At 36.1% G+C, this 16,700-nt stretch overlaps 1 protein-coding gene across 2 annotated transcripts in view; it reads left to right on the top strand.

The window, feature by feature from the left end:
* Window positions 1-13,817, top strand: part of USP25 (ubiquitin specific peptidase 25) — a 95,097-nt gene extending 81,280 nt beyond the window's left edge. Inside the window, exons 20-26 of one of the 2 annotated variants that reach the window (XM_059823136.1) lie at window positions 251-346; window positions 3,825-4,003; window positions 4,817-4,895; window positions 6,756-6,835; window positions 11,773-11,896; window positions 12,575-12,770; window positions 13,221-13,817. In XM_059823136.1, coding sequence (XP_059679119.1) covers window positions 251-346; window positions 3,825-4,003; window positions 4,817-4,895; window positions 6,756-6,835; window positions 11,773-11,896; window positions 12,575-12,770; window positions 13,221-13,393 — 927 coding nt within the window. In that variant the 3' untranslated portion in view covers window positions 13,394-13,817. The remainder of the gene's footprint in view (window positions 1-250; window positions 347-3,824; window positions 4,004-4,816; window positions 4,896-6,755; window positions 6,836-11,772; window positions 11,897-12,574; window positions 12,771-13,220) is intronic. The other variant, XM_059823144.1, reaches the window with a different exon arrangement.
* Window positions 13,818-16,700: the final 2,883 nt, after the last annotated feature.

The raw sequence follows: 16,700 nt of genomic DNA, 5'->3' as shown, positions 1-16,700 counted from the left end.
TTGTATTTGACACAGTTCTTCAATTTTTTTTTTGTAAGTGTCCTTTAATCATATGTTGTTACAGTAAAAATATATACACATGCTATGACTGATGAACATAATATGCACACCAGATCTGTATTGAAATGTACCATTTCAATGTATGCATGCATTAAGTTGCTTTTTATCTTGCATGAGACTAAAGGCATATTGAATTTGGTCATTAAAATATTAATCATTCAAAACTTTTACCTTAAATCCCTTGTGGCAGGTCATGCTGACCCCGAACATGCAAGGTATTATCATGGCTATAGGTAAAGCCAGGAATGTTTATGACAGGTGTGGGCCAGAAGCAGGGTTCTTTAAGGTACAACTAACATTTTCAACTTTTTCTCCTCTGACTTTTCTTGTTAGATATGCCTTCTCCCTCCACCCTTTGATGCATATAAAAACTGTTCCAGTGTTTATACATACTTTTCTATGATATCAGTCCTCCATTTAGATATTTCTCCCTTGAAAAATAGACAGCTATTTCTCTGATTCAGAGGTACACTGCCTTGATATCAGTAGCTTATATACCCTTCTGCATTTTACCTTTCGAATTATAGTAGCAAGTAACATGAAACCTAGACATGTAATCAATAAGAACATGTTTGGTGTCCCCCCGCCCCCGTTAGTAACAAAAACTATGCCTTTGCTAGACTGTTTGGGACATCAATTTTTTCACCCAGGGACATTAGTGTTTAGTCATTTGTTTTTTATTTCAAAGAGATGTTCTTGTTTTGTACTCCTTAAAAGATTTTTAGTAAATCTAAATTACTTTCTTTTGTGTAACTGCATGGATGTCAATACTATTTATTTATGCAGTGTTTTATTACTAGGAATTAGACATTAGGCTTTTTGTGGTTATTATTCTTCACAATGATACCAGACTTCAAAACTTGTTAGTGTCCTTAAAAATTCTCAGAAGTTTGTGTATTTAACTCATGATCTTTTGAATTTTCAGGGTATTAGAAAGGGAATTACTTTGACATGATGTAAAATCCTCTCAAATGTGATTTGGAGGGGGGAAGAGGTTTCCTGTTTGTCGTTGAGTAGCAGTCTGTTTTTCTTAATTGTTATGGGGTAGTTGTGCTAGAAGAAATTGTAAAAAACAAAAGAAATAACCCCCCCCAAACAAATAACAACCAACCAAACAAAAACCAAACACCCCCACCCCCAAAAAAATTCTCTAACCCCTTGGTAAGTAAATTGAAGTCTCATGGGTTGGTTGGTTTGTCTGTTTGTGTGGGGTTTTGTAATGGATACTTTGAGAAGTGTTATGACCATAACATTTGCTTGCAGGGCTGTCTCTGTTAACCGTGCCTGCCCTCACGGAATAGACACCTGCCATGGCTTCTGCTTAGTGAAATGGGTTTTGTTTTTGGGATTTAGTGCTGGTCTGGGGTTTTTTGTTTTTTTTTTTCAAATTTATTGCTAATGAAAAGATGTCTAACTTTTTTATTTTTTTAAGTTGAAAAAAAAAAAAAAATCCTTATTTGATCAAACTCATTACCAGAAAGTTTAATTATACCGAATTATTTTAATATGAAGGGTGTTTTGATATTTTAAAAACAGAAATGCAGTTCAAAATACAATTTTATTTAGTCCTTCAGAGTTATCGAAACAATGCTTAGTTGAAATGTTTTTTGGTCTTTAATTTTAATGCTTAAACATTTTCACTTCACGGGGGATGGAATTTATCTTTGAGTGAGAAAATGTTCTGACACTAAATTGTTGGAGAGTAGAAAAGTTTCCTTACTCGTTTTCTGCTGAATCATGTTTGCAATAGCTTAGGAGAGGTGGAAAATGCTTCATTTTTGAGGAATACATTAGTATGAAAGTGTGCAGATGAAGTGGTCTGTCTTAGTAACAAAATTTATATTTTGAAACGTATCAGACGAAATCTCATATTACTCCATAAACTTACTGTAAAAGCTTCTATGATATTTTTTATTACTGTTATACTCTGGGTTTCTTCATGTGCTTCTTTTTTATAAAATGAGTGTTTACAGAAAATTGTGGTTTTTTTCTACGATGTCTTTGTTTTAGTGTAACCCAGGTAAAATGCATTTGACGTGGGTCATTGTTACTGCCAAGGTTTCACTCCCCCTTCAGATCTCAGGCTTGAGATGTGACTAATACAAACGTTTAAGATATTACTTGATCAATTACCTCTTCCAATCATCCTTCTTTAAACTTTATAGATAGTTCCTTGCAGAATGTTTGCCTTAAGATCTTTATATAACATTCTCAGTCAGAAAACAAAAGCATATAATAGTCTTTTCTACCATCCCTCTTTCCTGTATTCTGTGTAAAGAAATAGTGTTATTTTTCATTGTATATATGATTCCTGAATCTGTAGTATACCTTTTTTTTGTTTAAATGTGTATAAAAATACAGGTTTTGTGTTGCTTTTTTTCCTACTTCTAAGTAATTCTCTGAAAAATTAAATGTCTAGCAGCAGTTGCTTTTTGTTTCTGGCCTACACCAATAAACAGGGTTTAATTGCATAGTTATCTGTGTTGGTTTTCTAATGGTAGAACTTCTTCTGATGTAAGATAATAGAAACTCTGTGGCTTTTGATATTTATAATTGGTTCTCCCAAACTTCCTTTTTAATGATAATGCATATGATTAGTATTTAAAAATATTGATGCAGAACGTTCTCTTAAAGTTCTCAACACGCTCTGTGTTTAAGCCTGTGTGAATAGTATCCTACCCACATGTTTAGTCCTGAAACAATATGTGTCTTAGTAGAGGATGGGAGCCCAAATTTCTAATAGTTAAATATCAAGAAGTTACCAGCTACTGCCAGGTATTTCAACATAAAGCAATTTGAAATACTGAACAGGGTATTTTTCTGCCTGCTTTGGAGCTTTATCTTGTGCATACGTTGTATTGAAACTTTGCTAATGAGTGAAGTTACTGCGTTAAGTCATTTGTTTTGAGTCAACACGTAGTGTTAGCAAACAGTCTGATCACCTCCCTTTCTTCGAGACATAAATTATGGAACATATTAACATTTGTCACCATTTTCTAATTATTTTTCATGTTGTTGCTCTTGTTCATGCTGTATAGTTGCAGTGAGTAAAATCTAATGAACATAACAGATGATGTTCATTAAAATCTAATGTGCTGGCAAAGCTGGAAAAGTAAATGTTCCTGATGACCTCTAAAGTTGATCTAAAATACTCAGTGAGGACTCTGTCCTGCCCTATAGGAGACTAATACTATTTGTATTGAAGTAGTATTTTCTTTAGAAATCCTACAATTTGAAAGGTATTCTCCATTCTCACTTAGTGTTTCCAAAATCATACTTGTTTATTAAACTTCCTGTAGCATTTGTTCTATTCATATATTTGCATTTTAACCATGTATTAAAGGTACCTTTTTTAACTCACGAGATATGAGAAGACTGCTTTAAGTGTCTGAAATCTTATACTGCTTTTGGACTGTAAATGCTTGAAGAGGCCTCTCTAGGAATTGGATAAACCTTCTCTCAGGGAGATGTAGTACAGGATTGGGACTGCTTTTGAAGTAAAAGTCTACCTGGGATTTTGGCAGGCTTAGTTGGGGAGAGACAGGAACAACTTTACCATTTGTCTGCGGGGAGGGGTTTGTTGTTGGGTTAGTTTTATTTTTTTTTTTAATGTAGCTCAGACTTTTTAGCAGGGTGGGGTATGGAATTGTTAAAAAATTGTTTTGTAGGCAAAAGGCTACAGGACATGAATTATCCTGTTAACGTCTGTGACGTCTAAGAGTTAAAAGCCAGAAAGAATAATGTATATTTTTAAAATTATTTAGGCAATTAAATTGGAATACACGCGTCTGCTAAAATTAGCCCAGGAAGATCCACCACCTGAATGTGATTACCGCTTGCGTCATGCAATTGTTTACTTCATCCAAAACCAGGCACCAAAGAAGATAATTGAGAGAACATTACTAGAACAGTTTGGAGATCACAATCTTAGCTTTGATGAAAGGTAATAAGATCTGCATGTCTCATTTCCTGTGCTCACAAACGTTCTCTGACGGGTGGAGACGCCCCTTCGTAGCACGTAATAGAGGGAAGGCTAGTGTGTTTGTTTGGCTCTATCTTCCAGTTAACAGCTTGCAAGTATATTTTGTAAAAAATACCATCTTTATAAAAATCTCTATAAAAAGAGTAAACAAGGAGTTGGATTTCTATCATTATGAAATAAGGAGAAATACTCACTGTTGCTTATAATTTTGCACATAGATTTCTGTACCTTCTTTCAGAACTCTGTGTAAGGTTGTGTAGTTTGCATTCTTTGCTGCCCTGAAAGCCAGCAGTAGACAGCAAAGCCTTGCAAGCTATATGGGTAACTTACTTGAATGCAAGACAATGTCTCTTTTCCACTCAAAATTCCATATGTTTACTTATTTAAAGAAATAAATAAATTGAAAGGTAGAGAACATTGGTCTGATTTTTGCCGAGTAAATAATCCTTTAATGTTACTTTTGCAAAGTAAATATCGAGGAGTTTCAAGCCATCTGAACTTTAAATTAAAAAGAAAGACTGAGCAATGTGGCAATTTAGCAAAACAAAACAAGAAGTAATTCTTAAATAGCACGGGCCTCCATCACATGTACTTCTAAAGTATGCCCTCTCCTGCTGATTATGCCATGCATAATAAAAAGCGAATTTTCCAGTGTTTTCATACTGTTTTGGATAAGGCTGTAGCTTATACTGTTCGAGGCTGCTGTCTTTGTAGGGATAATATCCTTTGCAAATTTCCAGTAATCTTCCATGATTTCTTGTTGCTTTCTGTAAGGTGCCGTAACATAATGAAGGTTGCTCAAGCTAAACTTGAAATGATAAAGCCAGATGAAGTAAACATGGAGGAATATGAGGTCAGTATTTTTATGCGTTAAATTAAACTGTAACATGAAATAGTTATCAGTAAGCTGAATTTTATCTTCACAAATTTCTTCTTGTCTTAAACTAAGAAGTTGAAACTGGTTATTGAAAGACCATTTATTTGTAGGAATGTTGCTCTGACCAGGTGATTTAAAGCTGGTTTTGCCACATCTGTAATTTCAGTGACTTGAGCCATAAATAAATGTCAGGTTTGAGTCTGTCCTTACTCCTTAACGTGTCTCAACGTCACTAACAGTATTTCATAATTTATCACCAAATGAGCCAACTGGCTTTCTTTAGTCAGAAACAGCTAGCAGTGAAGGAGTGAGAGTGGTCTAAGCCCAAGCCTTACACATCTTGAGAACTGGGTCACAGGCACAGTCCCATTTGTGCTTTTCCTCCAGCTGTCTCTGCAGCTATTCCCATTTTTCTTATGAGCGTCGGATTCTTTTGTTTGTTGAGACCATACATAACCAGTTCATGCATTTCATTTTACTTCCTGCGCTATTTAGAAAAACTTGGACAGAAGAGGAAATCTCAGACATTAAATAATTGTGACTTAATATTTGCTAAAATAATTCATCTTGTGTTTAAAGCGAAGTCTGTAGCTGGTTTTCCAATGTCAATTTCAACTCTGCGTAATACAGTTCATTAAGGCCTCTTGACAGGGAATATTTAAGTCTTAGGCAGATTCCAGTGCACGACTTAAACCTCATTGCTATGCTCGTATGTCCAAACAGCTTGTTCAGGAGGACTATGGGAGTAATGTTCCCCTCAACAAACCCAAATGAAAAATATTTACTTGTCATTTCTCATTGCCACGTTTAGGACCTACAGTAGATGCTTACTATATCGCAGTGTGCCATCTCTGGCCTGTGAGGGGAAAGGACTCTCATAATGGGATTTCTGTTGCATTTTTTTTGGCTGTGCAAGGCTCAATATCTTACCATTTTCTGAATGGCATTACACAGGTAGAATAAACAATTCTGGGCTTAGCTTTAAGAGTGAGGGAGTGGGGTGTCTTCTATTACCCTGCAGGTACACACCACTTTTTTAGCTCCTGAGGCAGATAGCTGGTGGTTTCTCCAAAGATTGTATCAGTGTTTGTCCTCTATTGCGAGTTGGCATTTCATGGACACTTTCTCATGCTTTTTATGTTGAATCTGTAAGTGGCTATGTATTATGATATGCAGTCCTCTATTTTATCTTTAATAAGCAATTGAAAGTTAGCTACTAACCAACTGCAGTAAAAGCACCTTTTTCACTTAGAGCATTTACGTGTAAACTGTACCAGTAGGCACTTTGTATAAGTGGCGATGCAATAAGATAAATGTTTTGTCCAGTATAAGTATCTCCACAGTCTGAATTGCGTTTGGCTTTTTTGTCACTTCCCCTGTAATGTGTTTAGGCTTTTTCTATGTCTGTCTTATATTGAAAGTTAAGCTTAGTATTTAGTGTATGAAAAAGCTTTCTAACAGTTTGAGTAAATAACTGATTGTAATGTAGGGAAGAAAAGAAAAGCTATTCATTTCTCAACTCTTTTTGAGAAGAAAACGGGGATCTCATATAATTCTGACTGTGGTTCTCCAAAGATGCTCTATGTTCCTCTCAAATGGTAATGCATTCTGTAAAAATAATCTCATTTGGAAGTATTTTAGGTATTGTAAGAATTCTCTTTTTACTGAGGGAGGGGGGATGCAGGCGGACTTTTCCCACATGCAAGCTTACTAAGAGTCCTTAGTACTTACCGTGAGTATTCAACACTAAGTAAAGTGTGTTTTTAAAAAAAAAAAAAAAAAAAATTGTATTTCATGTTTGTGGATGAAATTGTATATACCCTTTCTTATATGCAGAGATGGCATCAAGACTACAGAAATTTCAGGGAAACAACCATGTTTCTCATGGTAGGATTGGAGTTTTTCCAAAAAAAGAGGTAAGTGGTAGTATAGAACTCAAATGTGGTACAGCAATTTGAAGACAAAATGTAATATTAATAAGTAAAGCTATTTTAAAAATTATAATTGTTTAATGCGTTCTTCATTTTATTTAAGCATTTATTTGGTCCATTAGTGTCTTCAGTCTTGCATCTACCTCAAAGTTTCCCACAGCTTCCTATTCTTAATCTCCATTTTTTCTTTCCTTATCAAGCCATGTACTCTTTTCAAAGCACCCTCCATGTGCACCTGTATTCCTCCTTCTCTCCTAATCTAAGTGCTCTGGGTATCCCTCAGACATAAAAATTTTTCCTTTCTGGCAGCACATGTATACATACATATATCTGCTTTCATCAGCAATCACAATTAGTCAAGACCCCGTCTTATCCATCTTTTTATTGGGTCTTCCCAGAGAAGCAGTGTTGTCTTCTGCATTTGTCTGAGCCAAAAGTCCACCTGTGATGGGCTTTAAAGGATAGGAAAAAAGAACATATTTGAAGAAAACTGTCATGCATAACTATCATAGTTGTAGCTGGTTCTTAGCTCTATGAGACAATGGTGATTCATTCCCTTCTCTTTTCCAACCAAGTCAGGAATTGTGGCTATATAAAATTGGTGACATTTATGTACTTAATGCACTACAGCTAAAACTTACACTCTGATCTACTGCATGCAACAAGGATGGTGATTGCAGTATAAATGCCTCAAAGCATTCTGCAGAAGAGAGTCTTCGAAACAGAATTGTTCAAAACTGCATCTTCCTCCCATGCCCAGCCAAAGGAATAAAATTATTAGCTGCAAAATATCTGGTGGCTGACATCTGTTGTGTGAAAATTGAGCTATCACATGATACAAATTTTTGACTGTGAAAACAATTCTGCAATCAGTCACTGTTTTTTCCTGTATAACACAGTAGGTAGGGGAATTACAGTGGGAGAATCAAACTTAATTTCTTGTGTGTATGTTGTGAAGTGAATTGCTTCATATTTATCTTTCTTGTCTTATATGTCCCAAGCAAGAAAGGCCCCACACAAAACAGGAAAATTGATTGGAAAAGACACTGCCTTGTCTTTGTGACAAGCTGCGACTTTGTATAGTGGCTAAAACAATGAGCCCATAGTCCTGTTTTGTCTTCTGGTTGCTAGCGTGAAATAAATAGTACATTCATTAATAATCTGAATTGCAATATGCTACTTTGTCAGTCTTGAAGAGTTTACATACAAAGGTTGGTCAGAAGATTGCCTCGCTTATTTGAAAAATAAACACTCTGTTATTGCTTGATCCCTTAAGGAGGCAAAAATGTCATGGGCATCAGTGTGGTATATAGGACCCCTCCTTGTTAGCGCCAGATTTCATGCATGCTCTAAGCATGCAGGCAGGAATGGAAAATCTTCAAGTTCCTTGGCACTGGGACTCCAGGATGGCACCTTCAGTTGCAAAATACCAGTGTTTTCACTAATCCACTTCTTACCATAATATATTCTGATTATGCCAGGGGGAGGGAGGGAAGGACATGTTTCTGCTCCATGCTGAACAGCTTTTTTGGTATAGTTTTCCATTATTTACATTAATTTGCAAAATTAGGGTGAGGCTTTTGTTACCAAACATCTTTGTAATTTAGAAAACAAGCCTATAATGACCAGTCTGAGACTTTGATACTGGTCAGAAATAAAAAATACCGTATTATCAGACTCATCTAATATCCAAACAAGTGTAGCATTCATTTCCTTTGGCAAAAATGCAATTTCATAACTGCTTCAACAGGTATTTAATGCAAAGTCAGTAAGACTAGGGTTAAGCATGCTTAGAGGATGGGCGAGGATCTGGGTATCCATTGACCTACTCTAAAGGCATCTATTGCAATTAGGCACTGATGCTTCAGCTACAGGTTCCCAAAGGACTGAGATACTTACTGAGGATCACATCTTCTGCACTCTAGAGGGCAGTACTACCATCCTTATTCTGAAAATGAGACTAAATTGATGAACTCTTCCAATTCCTTTAACACTGAAATCATAAAAATGTAACTTTAGAAATACATATGAAAACATGGACTTTCATAATTGAAATACGGTCTTCATCAGCAGGACTGTTTTGAGGCTTTTTTCAGAAACCCATCTCCCTCAGTTGACCAACTTTTCTTGCTTTAATAACGCTGTTTGGTACCTAGTAGCACTCTAGATAGACCCAAAAATCAGCCTTTTTCTAGGTAGTCTCTGATTACCTCAAATAATTGTGCTGTGTTGAACAAACTCAACATTAAAGAAGTAGTTTGGTGTATCTTTTTCTCCTTTATGTAGCTTACTGTTATAGGTCTTGGTGCTGGAGTGTGTAACATGCAAGACCGCATTTGAAGGTGCAAAGGAAACCACAGCTGCTTAGTACTACTAAAAATCACCTTATGCTGAGCACTGGGAAGTCATGCCTACTTTCAGTGTTCACTCATGATCTCTTATGGTGGTTGACAAGGCCCTCTTTTCACTGCGGGTGGAGAATTAAAGGGTCTTTCAGGAACGTCTTCTCTGACTGTACTATAGAGTAGGAACCTGCAATGGGTGAGATGAATGCAGCCAGCTAATGAACCTTGGCAGGAGTTTTACCTGCAGCTCGTTCTTGTGGTAGTAACCGAAAAGTGAACAAACCATAGACCTTAGTAGTTGCCTTTTAAGTTTCTTTGAAAGCCAATACAGTTTTTCAGTTTTGAATGAAATGCCTTTTTTCAAAGCAGTGCTAAAATTTAGCCAACCTGTGCTTTCTGCATCTTTTACAAAGCCTTGACCCAGTGAGCTCCATAATTCAGTGAGTAGCTTCAGTGATTTTAGGCTTAGGCTTCATAGGCTGGAGCTTATATGCACTTCAGGTGTGAAAAGGCAGAATCTGTTTGCTAATTTACAGTGTAATTGTATTCCTCAGACTCTCAAGATATATAAGGACTTTGAGCTTGGATGTACAGTAATGATTTAAAATAGCTTACCTTGCTGTTAGATGGCACTGTGGTTCTTTCAGGGAAAGGTCACACAACGGGGGGAAGGAGCAGGAAGAGAGGGACTGGGAATAAGGCCACTACCAGCAGCAAGTTTTTAATCTGGATCAAGTGAGTAGTTGACACTGCAATTTCAACTTGCAGTTTCACAAATAACTGAATTAAGAACAGAAAGGGAGAGAAGGTCCTGCTCCTCTGGCTTTATATCCAGCAATTCCAGTTCCTTGCAATCATCATCTCCCCTTTCCTCCTACATTAGGTTTTCTGCTGTCTGGTCCGTTGTGCTGGTGATCAGTGGTGTGAAGAGTTTTCATGGGCAGGAGAAAGGAATTTAAGGAGAGGGTAATAGGACTTCTTTTAATAAAAGCATAGCTTTATATTTTGAGGACAAAAAAGTGGAGAATAGTGACTGTACTTGTAATATATTAATTACTTAAGCAATCAGTATTTAGAATTGTAAGGGACTATGAGGAGATCTCATGGTGGAAGAAATAACTTCACAGTAGATTCTGAAATTACAGTGTTGGGCTTCATCTTTCCTTCTAAACAGGGATGTTGGAAGGTAAAGCTTTAAGGAAACATTGCCATTTCAAGTAGCTTTTTCCGTTTTTATGTTGTCTCATTGGGAGGCATTGCTGTAAATCTTAAGTTTGTCTACTTTGGAAAACTGATGTGTATTTTTCAGGTATGCCCTGTGTGTGCTCACACATAATTTTTAGCTGGTTTTGGTAGTTTGGGGTTTTGGTAGTTTGGGGTTTTGGTAGTTTGGGGTTTTGGTAGTTTGGGGTTTTGGTAGTTTGGGGTTTTGGTAGTTTGGGGTTTTGGTAGTTTGGGGTTTTGGTAGTTTGGGGTTTTGGTAGTTTGGGGTTTTGGTAGTTTGGGGTTTTGGTAGTTTGGGGTTTTGGTAGTTTGGGGTTTTGGTAGTTTGGGGTTTTGGTAGTTTGGGGTTTTGGTAGTTTGGGGTTTTGGTAGTTTGGGGTTTTGGTAGTTTGGGGTTTTGGTAGTTTGGGGTTTTGGTAGTTTGGGGTTTTGGTAGTTTAAACCTTAACCATGGCCTCCTGTTCTCACTAGAAGTGAGTGAGCACACAATGTACTGTTCCTGTAACTGCTCCGTTAGGAAATTTCTCTTCCTAGATTTTTTTAGTTTGAATAAAAATGAGATTTCTAACTGCTTGGTTTTAGAGTAGCTGCCTGAACTGCTTTCAGTGGCTGTCTGTCATAACTGGGTTTCTGTAAGTCAGAGAATTAGCAATTTAAGATGTTTGCTGGAAATGATGTGCAGCAGTGTGAGGGGAGATTGTTAATCTCTGCATGAAGGGATCTCTGTTGTTTATTAACTGTTAGGTTCCTAGGTCCTCTGTTTACTTGTCCTTTACCAATTAGGCTTGTATTTATCTTCTGCATTTAGGTTGAAGACAGAAATATCAACAGTCTAGTGGCACTTCTGCTTTTGAAATGCTGTTGTGGCTTTAGACTTCAATAGTTTGGAAGAACTTAAAGTTAGTGAGGCTGGAAATTCACAGTTTATTTTTTAGAACTAACGTGACAGCTTTAAATCTTTGCTAAGGTGTAGAGTGCTATCAAGATGTATATGGCAACAGAAGATCAAACCTAATGTGACATAAATGCACGCAGGAAAAATTAAGTTTTCATGTATACTCAAGGCTAACCCAAACCTATTTTTGAAGTGAGTGAAATGATATCCATTGGTTTCAGCGAGCTTTGGATCAGACTTCATGTGCAAGTGATCTAAGCTGATAATAAGATAACTTGTTCTAATGTGCATAAAAGATGAAATTATTTGGTAGAAAAAACATTATGAAGAGATTGGTGGGGAGGGGTGTAAAACGACCAAGTGAAGTTACCTATTCTTTGAAGAGCACAGTAGTTAGCTTGAAACAGGGGGTACCTGGATGTTGCATCTAATGTTTTTGTTTCTTTACTTTACTTCAGCTATATGGAAGCCTTGCTCTACCTTATCTATGCTTACCAGAATAACAAAGAACTCTTGTCCAAAGGCCCATACAGAGGGCATGATGAAGAGCTGATATCTCACTACAGACGAGAATGTTTGCTAGTAAGTGAAGGGTGAAGTATGTTTCAAAAAGTTGAACTTGCTGCATAGCTTTAACAAAATTAGTAGAAAAGTGTTGCCATCATGTAAAACAAAACCAGCCAAAAGCCCCTTTCATTAACAAGTTAATACTTAGACTTGTGTAAGAAAAAAACGCAAAAGTAAGAAGGAAAACATTATTCCCATTTTTTTTGAATAATCAATCATCATCTTTATGATTGTAAATACTGTGCTCACTGCCATCGTGTCTGGGCTAGGTAGGAACAACAGTTGGCAGTGTTGGTGAGCAGACTCACCCTGTTGCCATGGTTTGATGGGGAGACAAATACTGGAAAAGGCATCAGCAGGAAGGAAGCAAGGGGTTTTTTCCTTGATTATGTCACTTCTAGCAAGAATGAAAAAACAAAAGCAGGTGATAGGACCTCAGTCTTAAAAAGAACAGCTGCAAAGGTTGAGTTGGCAGGTATCAAATGAAGTGGCTTGAGGAATACCACAAGATGAAGTGGCTTAATAGAGTATATGCATCATTGCTGTAAAAGTTAAAGCGCATCTGTGGCTAATACAAATTACCAGGTAGCTTTGTAGGAAGACTGTGCTTTAAAACAAACAGAAACTGATGCATGGTAGAATGTGAAATGCTGTATACTTAAAGGCTTTCCTTTTTTATGGTGGTTTATGAAGAAACTAAATGAACATGCTGCAGCACTGTTTGAATCGGGAGATGATCAGGAAGTAAATAATGGCCTGATCATTATGAATGAGCTTATTGTCCCATGTTTGCCATTACTACTGGTGGATGAAATGGAAGAAAAAGATATTGTTGCTGTGGAAGATATGAGAAACCGTTGGTGTTCCTATCTTGGACAAGAAATGGAACGTAAGTCATTTTTTCATTAAGGTAAAAGGCCCTTGTGTACCTTTTTTTGTAAATGTTATGTTTTCAATGTCTTGAATTGAGCCTATATCTTTTGTGCCTTGGTAATGTATTTTGAGCTACCCTGACTTTTGAATAATCCTGTACACGCTTAAATAAACAGTTTTTCCATATATTGCACTGGGGTATTAGGGCCTTAAAGGAAACATGCTTTTTGAATGGAAAAACATTCATGTTGTTAGACCATCTGAAGGGGCATTTATATTAACATCTTATTAGGAATTGGTATGTCCTAGTTATTGCTGGCAGACCTGAAGAAAGGGGATTATTCCAAGTGAAACTCCTCCTCTTCCTACCCACCAATTTAAAAAAAAAGTCAATGTTGGGCAGAAAAAGGAGAATTCCACATGCAGATGTAAATGCTTATGTTTGTTTTTCTTGTTTTATTTGCAGCTAACTTGCAAGAAAAGCTGACAGATTTCCTGCCAAAACTGCTAGATTGTTCTACAGAGATTAAAGGTTTCAATGACCCGCCAAAGTTACCCTCCTACTCCACACATGAACTGTGTGAAAGATACGCCCGAATCATGTTGTCACTCAGTCGAACTCCAGCCGATGGAAGATAAATTCTGCAACCTTCCGAAGCACATTGTATAAACTTTTTTAGTTCTTAAACCTTGCCTTCCTGTCACAGGGTTTGCTTGTTGCTGCTATAGTTTTTAACTTTTTTATTTTAATAACTGCAAAAGAGAAATGACTGTACAAACTTTAGCCAGACTGCAAACAATTAAAGCTGAGAATCGCATGGCGCTCAGTCGTTTCAACCAGAATTGATGCAACATGCAAGTCTGATCATTATGGCAAAACTGCTTTTTTTGCCACTTATCTGTTACAGTATTACTTTGCTTTTATCTTAAGATCCTTTACTTTATCAACAGCTGTCTGGATCATTTTGTGACTGCAACTACTTTAAGTGTCCAGTGCTGTGTAAATACATGGTACTTGGTAGCTTGTAAATGAAATGAAAGAATAAAGTTTTATTTATGGCTACTTCTGTGTTGGCAAGCAGATACCTTGTTGTATATTAGTGTAAAATACGGGTATTTTTAGAAGAGATACAGGATATTGATGGGTTACTCAGTTTTATAGACAAGGTTCTTCAGGATTTATGGCCAGTTTAGTTACAGGTAGTTGGAGATTATGTGAATATATTGAAAAAATGTCACAGTATTATACACTATGGTTTTTCGTATATCCTTTGCTGATCTGTATGATACTGCACCTGAACACTTTTGTGTGTGTGGCCATGCCAAGTCTCTTCTGATAGTAGGGACTGGCTTCTGAAGCAAAACAATAATGGCACCTTCCTTCTATTCTTAAAAAAAAAAAAAAAAAAAAACCACAAAAAAAAATTAAAAGCATTTTCAGTAGAACTATATTACACCCTCTGAGCAAAATTTCTAGAAATTGATTTAAGTAGAGGAAATAAAGTTTTAAAAAAGAGGAATTTGTGAAGCTTAAGAATTATTCCATTTTTCTAATTGGTATTTTAGTCATGTAAGTGACCAGAAATAAAACCTTACATTAATTCCTTACTTGAAATGGGTTGCTATTGTTGCAACAAAGTATCTTAGAAATCTTTTATCTGTCCTAATTAAATTTCCATTGGAAGTGAAAGAAAAGATCTATAGAGTTTGTTTTGTAGAACTGAAATACTCTCTGGTTTTAATGAAGAAACTTAATTATTTTGTGGAAAAAGAAATTTAATGCGTCCTTAGGTAATCCTGTTACCTGACACTATTTTGATTCCAACTCTTTATAGAGAACTTTTTGTGTTAGAACAGTAAAATATGTGAATGTTTGTTTGTATGTTTTTATTGGAGCGGCACTCAACTTTTCATTACAAGCTTTCAAGTGGTGTTTATTTGAATATCTACTAATAAAAGAGCACAGAGGGAGGGATGGAGTGATTAAGTTCAGACCACCTAGAAATGTAGTGGGCATAAATGTAGGCATCTCATATCCAAGAAGAGGCAGAGTTCCATCTTAGTACGTATCAGTCTTGAAAGTTTTTCACTTTTGAGAGATACTGGATCACAATATACAGTGAATAGTGTGTGGCCTTCCATTCAAAAGCTTTATAGGGATGTTTTCCTCTTCTGTGTTCAGTATTGGAGTGCTTCATATTTTGTCAAACTATCCATTTATTTTATCAAAATTTGTTAAGAAAAGAATATTCAACTCTTACAAGTGCTGTGCTACTGAGGAGCCTTTTTTTAGGTCTGAAACTATTGATGTGTGAAGTATCATCTTTCAAGGAAAAAGATAAGCATATTATGAAAAGGTGAAGATGCATTTTAAAAGCTTTCACATTTTGCATCTGTTGCACTTTGATTTGAAACTCAAGAATATGCTTACTTAGCATTGTGTATTTTTAAACAAGGTTTTGAACAGATTAGACTTCTCGTTTGCCTTTTGCAATAATGGTAAAAACCACTAAAAGTGAAAGCAATTTTATTTCTTTGCTAACAGGTTTTGAATTCGAATGTTTGTGAAAACTTTTAAGGAAAGCTCCCCTCTAACCCTGCAGGAGCCAGTTACCCTCTTCTGTGTAATCTTCCATGACAAACACAGGGGAAAAGGCACTCTTTCTAAGGTAAAAGAGGAAGAAAGTATTTCGCTTGGGAAAAATATCTAAGATATTTAAATTAAAAGGAGGCAAGCAAGGATGAGATTATTTGTTCTCTTTGTTTTCAGGTTTGTCAGTTTCTTTATGAAAATAATCCATTGTAGTTCATAGTACTGAAGATAAATATGTATTCATTTGCAATGACTTGAATTTTTGAGTTTAACTGAGGTCTGTCTAGTAGAGCAGAAATAAATTTATATGTATTTTACTATTTTAATCTTTCAAATACCTTGTATGAATGTAAACCTTCAGTTAAATGCTTAAGGTATTAATTATCTTAACCTTGCATTTTTCACTGCAATAAGATAGCTGATAGCTTGGATTCACGATGCCTAGCACAAAACCTATACAAGTAACTGTGTAAGGTAGTAAAGCATACATTTCATTTGGCTACCTAATAATCTGTCACTGAATTGCCTAAGTAGATATTTCTCTTCAGTATGGGAATTGTGAGATTTTTTTTACCAGGCTTTTTTAGCTTATAGAACACAAAAAGATAAGGGAATTTAACCCCAATTCATTTACTAAATCACCTGCTCCATCAATTAAATGCAAGGGGTTTTTTCCCAGATGTTGCTTCATACTGTGGAGGACCCTGAAGGCACTGCAGTCTTTCAGTTATGTACCCAACATAAACAGCAGCACACAGCAAACAGTCTGATACTGTCCAACAAACGAAAGGTCCATAAAGAGAGACAATGGTTGTTGTTTATATTCTTCATTTTGTGCTGTTTCCTTCTCTCAAAATCCGGTGAGTCTAAATGTCTGTGGGAGGCCTTATATAAACACAAGCTAAGAATGTTGATGAAAAAATGCACTGCTCTAAGTGTATAATAAATCACTTCATCTCTGCAGCATTTTCCAACATAAATACATACATTATTTTTTAAAATATGTATTCTGGTTTTGTGTCTAGAAGGATGCAAGAAAAATAGGTATCAGTCATGGCATTGAGAGGAAAGTGGTTGCATCTTTCCATCCCTTGCTTCTGGAGAGGATATTAATACAGATACAAAAAAGCTCTTATCCAAAGAGATCTTTTAGCAAAATGCAGTGGGTAGAACTCAAAAGAGGAGTGATTCTTTCAAGTTAAACAGATTTATTTTTCATGCGGTTGATACCCAGTTTTCCTTTATGTATTGTGTCCTTGAAAATCTTTTGAAATGCTGGGCTTGATGGATAAGCTATTAACTGAAAACACTCATAATTCCTAAGGAGCATATTTCTTTGTAGGCAAGCTAATG

This window comes from Gavia stellata, chromosome 1, assembly GCF_030936135.1.
Source record: "Gavia stellata isolate bGavSte3 chromosome 1, bGavSte3.hap2, whole genome shotgun sequence".
NCBI lineage: Eukaryota > Metazoa > Chordata > Aves > Gaviiformes > Gaviidae > Gavia > Gavia stellata.
The sequence above is the reverse complement of the archived record's forward strand: the minus strand, read 5'-3'. Positions and strand labels throughout refer to the sequence as shown.